Source organism: Trachinotus anak, unplaced genomic scaffold (assembly GCF_046630095.1).
Source record: "Trachinotus anak isolate AG129_WGS33_773 ecotype Australia unplaced genomic scaffold, CSIRO_AGI_Tana_v1 ptg000015l, whole genome shotgun sequence".
In the NCBI taxonomy this organism is placed as follows: Eukaryota; Metazoa; Chordata; class Actinopteri; order Carangiformes; family Carangidae; genus Trachinotus; species Trachinotus anak.
Window position 1 is genome coordinate 1,117,569 of NW_027273866.1, and position 14,073 is coordinate 1,131,641.

General features: G+C 43.7%; 1 protein-coding gene across 5 annotated transcripts in view; it reads left to right on the plus strand.

Annotated features, from left to right (window-relative positions):
- The window catches only part of LOC139632594 (AT-rich interactive domain-containing protein 1B-like), a 196,470-nt gene that overhangs the window by 160,247 nt on the left and 22,150 nt on the right, over positions 1-14,073 (plus strand). For 4 of the 5 annotated variants that reach the window (XM_071497584.1, XM_071497582.1, XM_071497580.1 and 1 more), the window contains 2 exons: positions 7,805-8,126; positions 9,279-9,440. In XM_071497584.1, the coding sequence (XP_071353685.1) occupies positions 7,805-8,126; positions 9,279-9,440 (484 nt within the window). The remainder of the gene's footprint in view (positions 1-7,804; positions 8,127-9,278; positions 9,441-14,073) is intronic. The other variant, XM_071497583.1, reaches the window with a different exon arrangement.

Below are 14,073 nucleotides of genomic sequence, written 5' to 3' on the forward strand. Positions count from 1 at the left end.
ACAAAAAGACAAATTTTGAAAGACATATCCATCTTCTGGCTCTGTTTCTAAATCTATCTGTGTCTTTCTACAACTCACACACACACACACACACACACACACACAGATACAGTCTTCTCCCGTCTTGTGCAGTGGGTCTCACTGCGGGGCATTAAAAACTGGGATTTCTGAGGGTGTGACTCTAAGAATATTCATGAGACACTTGAACCCTGGACAGACCTCTTGACTCTCCTCATAATAAGATTATGAGGTAGCTCCAGACTGACAAGGCAGACTGACACATTATGAGGTTTATCCACTGAATGATGATGTCCAATCCTGTAATCGGGTTCAATGTTTTAATATTAGCCTCAGAAAAGGGGCCAGTTTTCTTATTAAAAAGAATAAAGGCCTCTTTTTCATAGTCATCATTCATCTTTCCCTACTCAGGCATAATTGTGAATAATTCCTAAATTTCCTCCAAATACATGTTAGATACTGTGAACTCAGTGTTGTGTTTGCAGAACGATGTTGTGTCCAGATAAGAGCAGTCCCACACTTTCCCTAATCCTAAATCCAGTACCAAAAATAGGAACTTCAGAAATAGTTATGGCACCTTATGTGTGGCTCTCATGTCTTGAAAGGACACAGACTCTTATTCTGATGAGACATTTACTGGGTTTGACATGTTGTTCATCCGTCTTTCATGTACTGTATATTGTCTGTCTTGTGTTCATGACAAGTTGATGACAAGATGCACATATAATGCTTCAAACATTAGTAATTTTGCAGATTCACTGTAAAACTTTTAAAAACAAAAGTGTAAAAGTATGTTGCTTCACATTTTAATATATGCAGCTGACTAGCAGAATATATCCAGTTAGATTTTAAGCCCAGCTGCAGAGAGGTTACTCTGCTATTTCAAGCTGTCACTGAAGTTGTTCCAGATATTGTTAACTAATTTGAAAAGTGTTAAGTTTAAGTCCTCAGTTTGATCAGTGTGGGAACAACATATTTATATTTGTCTGTTCCTACAGTCCTTGATTCCATTTACCATGTATGCAAGCCTGTTTGATAAACTATTTGGGAAATCAGTCACATCAACCATCAAACTGAGCTTTTTTTTCTGATACTCAAGAAAAAAAAAAACTTGGAAAAAAAACAAGTGACAGATTTCAGGAAATTTTGGGGGAAAAAAGTTTGGATCGCTCTCTATAATTAAGCATTCTTCGCTCGCTTGTTTTCTCCAACGTACAACTCCAGGCCATACAACAAACGTTGACATCTGCTGTTGTACTTCGTTTTCTGCCTTTGGCAACACACCAGATGAAACATTATGGTATTTTTTGGTAAATGTGTGTTTTAATGTGTCACCTTGATAAATGCGCCTATCCGTGCGTGTGTTTTCCCAAAACTGTGGCCTCTCCCTCGCATTTGTTAATGTTGATTAATAGCCCTAATGCATTTGGTATTTGGTCTCCCTTCTCCACCCACTCTTATCTCTTAATGTGACTTTGGCTGGGCTGACAGCCCAATAAGCAGAGAGAAAAGGAGAAATAAAGTAAGCAGAGAGCGACAGCGAGGCGGACTAGCCTGGAAGAGGCTCTGGAGGCAGATGAGCGTGAAATCTCACTCAGATGACAGGAGAGATGTTCCCATCAGAAACAGAAAGAACGGCTCAGGCACACACATATACAGTATATATTGTATATGTGTGTATACTCTCATTCAAATTTAATACACTAGCAACTCACCTGTATCTGCCCTGCATTAGACTGTTGAATATATCCAAACAACAGCACAGGGACTGTCTAAAAATGCACTTGTGTGGCTGCATTTGTATTTGCACACAGTATTGCCAAGAGCATGATAAAGTTAGGGTTGGCCTTTTTACTCACATACTCTTCATTGACAACACTCACTCTCGGATGCCTTAGATTGAGACCCACCTCTAATCCCAATTTTCACACTTTAACCTAATCTAACCCTACTCTAACCCTGTAATCTTCAACCCTCCCACATTAAAATAACACAATGTGCTGCACTAGTTTTATTAATGCACAGCACACCAATGCCACTTTGAAATAGGATTTCATGATTCTGGAAAGTTACCAAATCTCAATGATCATGAGGTAAGAAGGAGAATTATTATTCTATCAGGAATGCACGTGATTGACATTGCATTTAGCTTTTTGGCCAAATATTCAACCTGGCTCAACTTTTGACGACCCTCTGTTTTCTAGCTGGAGCCCTCTGGTCAGCGCCCCCACTGTGTCAACACAGTGGTCTCATAGAAATAAATAAGACTTGCTGACATCAGTCTGAATATGGTCTTACGTGAGTTCTAATCTAACAAACATAAATCCCTTTAAACTGGTAAAAAGTATTCAATGTGGAGTATTTTCCTTTTGAGGACACATGTTCCTCATCCAGAAATTTTTACTATACAATCGAAAACTCACTGAGAAATATGAAAACATTATTCCAACGCCATTCAGCACAGCAGATCCCACTAATCTTCAACACAGGAAACCATTCATATGGACTACAGGTCAGAGCCAAGGCCCCAGTTCTTAGAGGGCCCATCAGACCCTGTGTAAGCTGAACAGGGCAGACAGCTGCTGGTCATTGTTCTTAATGACAGCTCCATCTGCTCTCCTTTCCTCTTCCTCATGCACTAACAAATTAGTTAGCCATTAGCCAACACAGAAATTCACTCCAAGTTCCTGAACTCTGCTCTCTGTTTTTCTTGGCTTGTCTGTGCTGGGAGAACCCAACTCTTGGGTTTTGTACTTGTGGTGTGTTCGTGAGTTTGTGTGTTTTGTGTGTGACACAAAATTTTCAGCAATCATCCTTGCCACACACACCAACAATGAGAGTTTGTAGCTCACCAAAGGACAAAAAAAAAAAACCAGTCTGGTGTTGTGTAACTTGAAAGACTGCAGCAGTTCTCTTTTATCAGGGGCAAACGTAGTGCAGCTTGTCTAACCGACTAAATAAGCTCCATCCAACAGACAGATACAGTGATACATGAGACTGAGGGAGGATATGGCCCTTCTACAAACAATACTGAAATATGTAGTAGTTATTCCCATAGTTTTAGGATTAGATAAGCCTGCTTCCTTCTTTGAGATTGATACAGTTGAACCCGGCCAAACATTTTCCCTTTTGCTGTTTTCCCACTGTCTCAATGAGTGTTACAGTGAGAACGTGGACTGCCCAGTATTTCCAAAAAATATTTAAGCTGCTAAATGTGTATGGCTGTCCTTTGAAAGCCCTCTTTATCCAAAGTTAAACTGATCTCATACAGTGTGTTGATATCAGGCTCTCCTCAGGACTTAAATGACTCCAACAGCTGTTTTCAAGACATGCACTCGGACATGGTACGGAGCCAGCGTGTGGATACGTGGACACACAGACAGATGGGGGAGGAGGATATCATGCCATTACAGGAAAGAGATTTGGAGTCTGTCTCGGATCTGTTCTCTCTCCCACCCATCGCATAGTGTGCAACCCCCCCCCCCCCCCCCCCCAGAGGGGTTAAGCACTCTGCTGGTAATGACCATGCTTCAGACAGCACTTTTAAGTCTTGGTGCCTTGCCGCAGCCAACGTATAATTCAGCCAGAAAAAAAAAGAAAGGGAGGAAAAAAAAAAACATGACTCAAGCCAACGTCTGGGGGAGGGAGTGGAGTTTTTTTAGAGGAAATTGACAGTGTGTGGTGGAGCTCAGCAGCCCCAAGGCACACCCCAGCTCTGCTTAGGCTCAGATACCCTGCCGCGGAAGGTGCTGAGGTGGATGGGAGAGGATGTGGGGGCCTGAGGCAAGAGAAGATGCTGCAAAAAAAAAATTATCCTTCCCGGCAAGTCATACATGTAAACTGAGTCTTAAAACTGTATAAAGCAAATGAAGAAATTTCTATGTAAAGGCTCGATATTGACAGACATTATTGAAAACTGATCTGCCTAATTTCAAGATATTTCAACAGTTAAAAACAGATACAGCTGAGTTAGAAACAGTTCAAATTATCTTCTAAGTAAAAGAATGTTAAACTTAATACTGTATGGCTGTATCAGAAAAATTAAAGGAGATAGTTTCTTATAGCACCTATACTGAGATTTAGAAAATGAACTCCTAAAATGGAAAAGAATTAGTAGCAGGGTGCTTAATCCTTGTCTACACATGAAGCTTCTCTCTTACTATCCCAAAGAAAACCATCTTCCCGTAACTCCTACCCCATCCATAAAAAAAGTAAAAGAGAAAAATATTGTTATCCATTTCTTTTATTTGTGTTGGGCCACAAGTGGACATGCACAGTCTTGCTCGCGCTCCTGTCCTTGGTAGCTCAAACATGCAGCCATGTAATCTGCGTTCCACTGCTTATTGATGGAGTTCACAGCTCTGGAGGGCATGTTGGTGCACCCTCATACCTCACTCCACCGTAGCCGGGAGGATGACTGCCTCGGCTGTTAGCATTGGATGGTCCAGTCTGCTGAGGAAGCAGTAGACGGTAATCTGCTCGGTCACACTCAAGCTCTCCCGCGGGAATGCAGGGATTAAACCCGGCGCAGGATATAGCGTCCACCGAATGCGTGACCGTGCTGGGAATTTCCATGTAATTGTGAACGAAGCACCATGAGTTCTCCTTCTCCTCCTCTCCATTGCGCTATAAATACCATCAAGACTCCCCAAAGGCACCAAGTGCCTGAGAAGCAGGCAGGAAACCAAGACTCCGCCACAAGGACGCACGACAGGACATATAAGAAATGACATCCTCCATGTCCTCTTTTCCTCTTGTCCCTCCTTGATTGGTTTCCAGAGCAGTATGAGTAGCATGCAAAGCAGGCGCAGCACATGACACACTTCTGTGCATATACAGTGGGCTATGTTAATGCTAACATAAGCTAAGAGAGAGCACATTTATTTCTCCTGGCCTGTTTGAATGCCAGGAAGTGGCATTTCTTAGCACTGACACTGTGTTCTCTAAAGGAAGAGTTTGCGCAATGTGCACAACTCATACTGCCTAAGAAGCCACTGTCATGGCTAAGAACAGACACACAACTCTGTATTCACTTGCCAGTGGCAGATATCTGTCATTGCTGTTACAGTGGACATTAAAAATGTTAATTCAGTCTTTCCAAGCTAGAAAGACTGAATTAATATTGTTTTTGATTATATAACATGACCATGTTGACAGTGACTCACATGAAGGCCTCAGGTTTTTTCCCAAGTTTCTTTGACAGTGAGTGTCAAACTGTTACTCCCATGACAAATATTGGCTTTTACAGCAACAGCGTTTTTTGTCTCCGAGGTCTGGAAACATCTTATAAGTCAACAGCAAGTAATTAATATTCTCAGCTCAGCTCTGGACACATGGAGTCATCATAGTATATTTTTTTGTCAAATCAACAGGACCAGCATTAGCACCAATAGTTTATTTTAATTTGTTTTATGTTTTATTTGTTATCATATCTATAGTTATCTGAGTTTTGAGACTTTTATGAAAACGAAACAAAGAATGTCAGGGTTGAGCTCTCAGTCATTTTAAAAAGTGGGTTAGTGCACTATCTGTCCTTGAAGAAGTGCTCTGGCACACTACCAATCCTTCAGGAAGTGAATCATTCTTGTCAGGATGGAGCAAGACTCTCACAGGAAAGCTTAGCATTAAACCCAGTCCCACAGCTACTCTGTCTTTCCTTTGTCAGTTGAGGCAAACATAGCCCACAACTAGAGCATTTTGACTGGTAGTACATCAAATACATCAAGAGTTCTCTCGGTGCTGTGTGTGGACTTAATGACACCTTTTTAAAACACAAACCTCTTCAGGTGGATTTGTCTCAGCAACACAACCCCTAGCGAAGTAGAGAATAGCCTCATGGAAACTTCCAGACACTCACTCCCACTTTTTGGGTCATTTGGCCCGTCCGCTAAAGACGGAAAAAAATGCAGATTGTCCAAATGGGACTGTGTGATATAAACAACTCCCTGGGAGGTGAGTTGGAGCCTCAGTCTGTCACAAGGGCCAAAAATCACAAAGTGTCCGCCCAGGCTATTGAGAATGTATGGCAGGCAGCCATGACATGGGGCTCAACAGCTGTCCAAAGAGGGCTGAGAGAGGTCACTGACTGGGGCCTTGTTCATCTGCAGCAAACCATCCATGCGAGGAGAGAGGAAGGAGGCTGCAGGGCAGCGTTCCCAGGATTTTCCACAGCATTCTAGGCAGTTGCGTCGCGTATGAGTGGGAGAAACATGGAAATGTGTCTTTCACCAGTTGCAAGGTCTCAGACGTATTATATATGCATTTACACAGACAAGCAGATGGACACACACACACACACACACACGGACTGTGCACCATACGTATCCTCCTGTGTTCGTTAGCAGACATCCTTTCATTCCTGAACGCTTCCCTATTATAGCCCCAAAACCCTTGACAGGTGTCAGCCGTACTCAGCTCACCGACTCACCAAAGCCTCCCCAGAAATAATCCGCTTCTTCTTTTCCCATCTCCCACAGTAGATTTCATCACAATTTCTGGACAAATTCAACCGGAGCTGCTGACTTTTATGGGAAAGACTTTTATTTTGATTCAATATAAATCCTATCTCGGGGCTTGGGGGGCAGGGGTATGTCCTCAACCCTTTCTGTCTGTCTTCCTCTCTTTCCACCCCCACCCTCTGTTGCTTCCTCCTGCTCTCTCCTTCTGTCGGACTCGCAGGCTTATGTCATGTGGAAAGTGTCTTCACCGAAGCAGCTCGAGGACTCTGAGAAGCCATTTCCATTTTCGGAGTCGTTTTTTTCCCCCTTGTGGAATATTGTCATTCAACTTTCCCTCGTTTGAGCGTGCAGAAAAGCCTTCAGGTTTTAAAGGGACTTGATCCCCTTTTCCAGACATATTCTCAGAGGATTAAGCAGTGAGGCCCAACTAAAGCACCCTTAATCAAATCAAAATAAATAGCCCCCTTCACAATGGAGGATGCCACATTTTCCATTTCTATTTGGCAGAGGATTTGTCCCAGGGAGGGAATATCACAGTGGAAAAGGCCCAGTGCCTGCAGAGGCAATACAGTGTGATGTGCTTTGTGTGTGTTTGTGTGGGTGTGTACTGCACTTACATATACAGTAGGTGCCTGAATGTATGTACATGTTGTTTTTGACAGCATGGTGATTCTCGTTCAGCTCTTATTGCAGCTGGTGTTGGAGCTGAGCAGGGGTTTCAGAGCCAAAATGGAGGGGTTTAAGTGTGCCTTAGGAAAGCTTCTGGCATCACGGCCGTGTGGCACTCCAGGGCAGCAAGAAAGCATTTACTGCAGATTAGAGCTCCTCTCAAGTGTTTCACAAAGTCAGCCTTAAGCTTGGCAATTGTTCCCAGGGCCATCCAGCAACCTGCAGCTGTGTAAAATGTCACCAGAACACACCCCTGATAGTTTTTCCTGCATCCACTGGAGGTTATAGAGGTCATGAATCAGAATCTTGTTCTGCATTTTACATTCCTAATTTCTCATACGTCACAGGACTATTTTCATGATGGATTAAATACTTGAATTCATCCCTGTTGTAGGTATGAGGGTATCAGCTGGGAAACACTTGATAAACACTCCATTTCTCTTAAATTGAAGAGATTCATAGCACCCAGCTGCGACTACAGTAATTCACAGCAGCCATTTGGTGTCATTCTTGTAAGGAATCGATCAAATTCAAGTGGGAACTTATACATCTGGAGTGACTACATCCCATGTTTTACCTTTTGAGCAACATTATATGTGTAATACTTTAATTTGCAGTGATTTTGGAGTCAGCTCATTCACGTGCCGTCCTTTTTCCAGGTAACTACCCTCGGCCCTCTAACTACAGCGGGACGGCCAGTACCAGCTACAGCGGCCCCGGCCCCGGCATGACCAACAGTGTGGGAATGAATGCTAGCAGCCCCATGCACGGCCAGGGCCCCGGCCAGCCCATACCTGTGGGACGTAGCCATGGCCCAGGTAACCAGAATAGAGTATACCCACCTATGGCTCCCAGCTCCCCCAGCATGCCTCAGCCAGCTGGGCCAGGCATGGGCCCTCCTTCGTTGGGTAGCTCTAACCGCAAGGCCCAGGAGGCAGCAGCAGCTGGCATGCCTGGATCTGCCAACTCAACACACAATAGGTAAGAGCACCGCAAGGATTCAGGAGGCCTGATTTCTTTAAAAATTTTATTTTGAAAGATTAACACTTTTTTGTTTTATTGCTCCTCATCTGTGTGTGTGTGTGTGTGTGTGTGTGTGTGTGTGTGTGTGTGTATATAATTATATGTGAATGTGTGAACATGACCATGTTATTGTACATCATTGTTCATTAACCTAATTGGTATCAAAAATGATCTTGACAAAAAAAAAGGAGTGGTATAAAAACTGTGTTACAGTGCCAAACCAACAGAAATGGCCCAACTTCTTTTGTGGGACTGACACTACGTTACTTCACCTGGAAATAGTGGTACACTAAAATTAGGGGGCAGCAAGCTTTTCCTTCTTACATCACTCGCTGTCTGGTGAATGACTTTTCTCCGCAGGTCGTCTGTGGGGACGTGTGCTGAAAAGCACCACGGAGAGTTTCTGTGCCACAGAGTTTGACTTTTTTTTCCAAGAGCCTTTTCAGATGTGCAGGCAAGAGTTCATTCTCAGGGGCTCCACACTTCTATGAGCCATTTGCGGAACTATCCCTATTTTCACACATCTCATAAAGTGCCTGACATTTTGATAGCTGGCACTATACACCAAGTGCCATTTGTTGCAGAAAGAGAGATATTGGCTTGTGAGAGGACTGTATGGGTTGAATACCGCCCTGTCAAAACATTAAAAGAAGAAAAAGCAAACCGCAGGTTTAACTGTGAAAACACCAGAGACAGAAGTGACACCAAGCACCTTAACACAAATACAAAGCGCTCCAATGCTATTATGGTATATGAGTTAAAGGATATTATTTTTCCATCACGGTAGGAGCTTTGTATATGTGAGTGTTTGTAGCGTTGGAGAGTGGGGCTGTTGTGGGATTGTGTGGGCAGTAAACTTCTGGTGAACCCTTCTGGGGGGAACTTATGAAAACATGGCGGTCTTCAGAGAGAAAGGGTGGATTTGTGGGCTTTCTCCAGTCGGTGGGGGTTTTGCCTGTTAATGTATTATGGGCACAGTCTCGCCAGCATTCTGCAGACTGTCCATTTCTGATGATGCGTGAGTCAGACTGAAGACTGTGAGCCAGTGATGATATTTCAGGTGAAATTTCTCTTTTTGTCGGGCGGGGGTCTGTCGATGCCAATCTGCAGGCGGTCTTCGTATGTAAGGTCCCCAGCCCAGATGCAACCACCCCAGCCCACCTCCACCCTCTGGCCTGCACCCCACCCTGCCTCCACCCGTCCACCACCTTCATCTCCACCCAGACCTCACCACCCATCCATCCCGCCACCCTCACATTCACAGCACCATAGGTAGGTCCACCACCTTCATGACATGAGTGTGTGTCCATATACATTCTGTATATAAGTGAATGTGTTTGTGTGTTTCGTGACTAAACTGAATGGGATTTTTTTCAAGCTAAACAGAAATAAAAGTGATCATGCTCATTATCACAAGCACCCACTGAGAGCAAAACAAGAGGAGTCATCATTGCTGTCATTGTAATTGCCATAATCACCTTCATCATCATCATCATAACTGTGGTCATCATTGTCATCTTCGGCATGTGTTAGTCACCGTAATGGGAACAGCAGCAAGTGAGCACATGCAGTCGTACACGTTGTGTCAACATTTTAGCGTGTGGGTGGGTGGGGGCTGTGGCATGGCTGACAGTATGTGTGATTAATTATGTGTATTGCCTGTCAGTCACCAGAGTGGTGTCACTCACTGTGGTGCTGCTAAAGGCTCTCTCTCTGAAATTTACAAATTTGTTTATGTCTTCATCTATTTCTCTATCTTTACAGCGATCCATTTTGATTCACTGTTGATTGTGGAAGTATCTGTGGGTTCCTTGCCTTTGTTTGCTCTTTTATCTCCATCTTTGGGATTAAGCAGCCATTACTGTGTTGTGGTTTTTAACTGCACTGCAAAGATCACATTTCATAAAGACCAAACAGCTTTTTCTATTGATTTTCTGTTGGAAATCTGTCTTTTCGTTCTCTGTTCAGTCTTGGTGGTTGTTGCTGTGCATGCTAACTTCCAAATTGCTACTGTGTTTTTCAAAACAAAGCATGCACTGGAGCAAAAACCTAGCAGACACTGGATATTCAAAACAACAAAAGACTTTTATAAACTAGCAGGTGTAAAAAGTCTGCCAATTGGGTGAGACTGTTTGTTTCCAAGGCAGATTACTATTCACAAATCTGATTCATTTGTCTTATTTCTGCCTTTTTTATTCAGAATATTGATTTCTTCATCGATAATAACATGTTTTTATAGCAAACAGGAGTTTAGTCTTCTGGCAAGCAGGAAGTCTTTTTACTGGTTAAAAACAAAAAACAGAGCCAAAATGTTTTGTTACGATGGACACTTTTGCAGAATACTCCCGTTTCTTTGCTGCTTGTCTCAGCCTCACTGTTATTCTTGTCTGCTGTCGCTCATTCTACCTTTCTCATCCCTCCCTGTCTGCTTCTGTTCTCTCTCCTCCCACCTGTTTCACTCTTTTTACCAACTCTCCCAACTGTATCACCCTCTCAGTCTCTGTGCAGCTCTGTTATCCTACCCAGACTGTTTTATCTCGCTCTGTCTTTCTTCCTCCCAATTTGCTTTTTGTTCTCCGCTGTCTCCAGCACAGCCTTGTTATGTTTTTCTTCCTCAGATCCCACTTTAGAACATCTGAGGGAGATCAGGAGAAAATTGGCCTCCGAAAACCTGCAGTTAAAGGCTCCAGTGCCCCGTTTGCTCTCTAGATCTCAACACAACATTCTGAAACATTCAGACCTAGTTCCTCTCTGTCTGTGAAACAAGTTGTTAGTCATAGCACATGTCTAGTTTCGCTCTTTGATGCATCAACCCTGGGTGAACTGCCACAGACACCTGCTCCTGATCTTCTAAATCAGGGGCTAGTTATATCGGAACTTTGTCATCGGCTTGGCCCTTTTCTTCTTCTTTTCCTCTTTTTCATTAGCACGTCCCTTCACTACTTCCCCACCAATAATCCCTCTACATTTCCACTCCTCATCTCACATATCCATCCTCCCCTCACACACTAGTAAACACACTCCAGCTTCATTACCCTGAGTGAAAAGAATGCCGAACGAACAGAGGAGGGCCACTTCTGGTATCCCATGGCTGCAGGCGAGGGTCATGATTAAATCTTCATAAAGTGTGGCATGAGTGTTTTTTTTTTTTCCTCGAGCCCTCTCAGAGTTTCTCCTCCACCAGCCAACTGGAATCAGAAACAAACGTCCCACTTATAGTGGTTAATCAGTTTGATTGGTGGTTGAAGGGAAACACTGTTGAGAGTTTTGGGGATGTAAAAAAGAATCCAGTTACTCTACTAAAAGTTGAAGCAGAAGAATATGCCTTTACCTTAATGACAAAGTCACTTAACATCTTGCTCATCATCATTTTGTAATCTAGGAATTTGAGCTTCTGCTGCTGTAGTTACTGCAGCTAAGTATGGAAAGTAAAATGTAAATGGCACTTGCTCATGCACTCTCACCTAATTTCACAAATAGATACTGGTCCATCTGAGAATCAGGTTAATTTTCTGTTTCATGAAAAGTCGTTGACTAGTTGGGGGCACTAAGCTGCCAGTTGTCAGGATGATGAATTGCAGCATAAAAAATGTTCAAATAACACAGACGATGTCAAGCCTGTCAGTGTGGAGGAGTTACAAGTTTGTTTGGAAGAAAGGTGTGGCAGAATTTTTTTTTTAGCGACTGAGGATTGATGTTCGGGAATTTTTGGAAAAGAGAAGAGAACAGAAAGTATTAAAAGGTATAAGCTTTTCTTGGCAGCAGCTTCTGAGGACAGAATTGGCTTCGCAAATGACTTTCCAGCGCTGCCGGCGACACTCTACAAGAAGTTCCTGGAGCTATAGGAACGGGCTCTGTCGAAAAAATAAGCACTTAGTACAAGAAGAGCAAAGCTCAGAAAAAAAAGAGCCGTAAATCAAAGGGAAATTGAAGGGAGAAAAATGTTGGAAGAGGGAAGAAGAGAGGAGAGGAGAGTGCTCCCAGGCAAATCCTCGCCAAATAATTCATTTCTGACCTCCTTAGTAAGTAAATTTGCTAAATAAATAAGAGCAGCGCTTGAATGTCAAGAACGGGGGATGCTGCCTGTGGCGCTTTGTCGCTCGCAGTCTTGGCAGTGCTGTGGAGCGCTCTGCTTTCATTAGATGGGCAAAATAAATGGGTTCTCCTCCATCCATCCTGAGCTGTTTGATGTTTGAGGAGGGGAGGGAGAAGGGAAGAGTAGCTTTTCTCTGGATTTAATATGTTAAAAGCTGTCCTTTTATTTTTTTGTGGGGGGCTTATTCTGGTCTCCCCTCTGTCTGTATATGTGTTTGTGTGGTGAGTTGAGTCAGGAGTTTGGAGGAGCTGAAGCTGCCCTGAGAACAGATTGGGTCCATATATAATTCATGGCCTCCAGCCGATCCACTCCATCCTTCCATCCAGCAGCCTCTCTCTGGCTCTTTTTCTCTCACTTTCTTCTCCACACTCTTACACACACACACACAAAGCAGAGGGATCGATAGGGAGGGCCGCTCAGCCATCACACACTCCTGGTCCCAGCGCTTCTGCTGTCTCGTCCAGTTAGTGGCGCTGGGAGGCATCAGCGCGGCCTGTCACCACGAATGAAGGACAAAGGCGCTGCCACTTCTAGAGAGACACCGTCAGCTGGTTGGCTGGCACCTCGTAACCATGGCATCCCCTTGGCAACAGCGCCCACCCCGCGCATGAACACAAGGACACGCTCAAACACACACACACTCTGCCCACGGTGTGAAAGTGGCTTTCTCCAATGCCCTTCACACGTGTGGACTGAATAGAAAGAGAAGAGAGATGGCTCTGTGTGTGTTTGTGTGTATGTGTGTGTGTGTGTGTGTGTGTGTGTGTGCAGAATTAGGTAAAAAAAAACGAGGGAGTGTGAAGGACAGGTTACAGCGTAGAGCATTTAGATAGAATGAATAGAAAAACAATAGAATAGCAGTTATCACAGTGTTTTTCTATTGATGCATTTCAATGGCTTCTCTGCCCTAACGGTGCCTGGACAGGCCAAACAAAAGACTGAACACTAGAGCTGTATTGTCATATATCTGGACTCTAATGTGATGTCAAAACTCTTCAACCCTAACTTTTCTTTAAAAACTCAGAAAACTCAAGGTAGAGTTTCTCTGCAAAGTTTCTCTTTTTCCCTCCTCAGGCCACACCTAGACAACAAACTGAGAGTGCACTGGCCTGATAGTGTTCGGATAGATGTTTCTGCGTCTCTTACTCTGTGTGTGTGTGTGTGTGTGTGTGTGTGTTTGTGTTCACTCAGCTCAGTCTCATGGAACAGAGATTTCTTCCAGCTCTGGGCCCCTGAGCTGAAAATACGCCCCCCCATCGGTCCACCAGGGACCCATGCACACACTACTCAGGCTTCTCAGGCCTTAATTTCCCTCCCTCCACCTCCTTTCTTCTTTTCCTCCTCTCCCTCTTTTTCCATCTCTGCTTTCTCTCTCTTCCTTCACTCACTCTTCCTCTCTCTCTGCGGCAACAGGATGCTTCTTTTTTTCCCCAGCACAAAGGTGCCCGAGAGCAAGATGAATGCACTGTGCCGTTTTTTTTTTTTTTCCCCGATAGCGGCACATGCATATATTAAGTGTGATTAAACGCTGTGCAGTGCCTCCATCAAGTGCTTTCTAATGGGCTTTTTTATGACATGAATTAGTCATAATGGGAGAGCGCCACAGTCGAAAACCTCCAACCACTGTTGTTGTTGTTGTTGATTTGGATATTTCACTATTCACATGAGAGCTTGTGCTTATATTGCTTAAGGTGGGTGAGGGGTGTTTTTACAGTATGGATAGATGAGCTTCTCAGACATTTGGCATCTCTAAACTTATTTTTCCTTGCTGGCTTATAAGCACTCTCTTTTGTGGAAATTTACACGTAT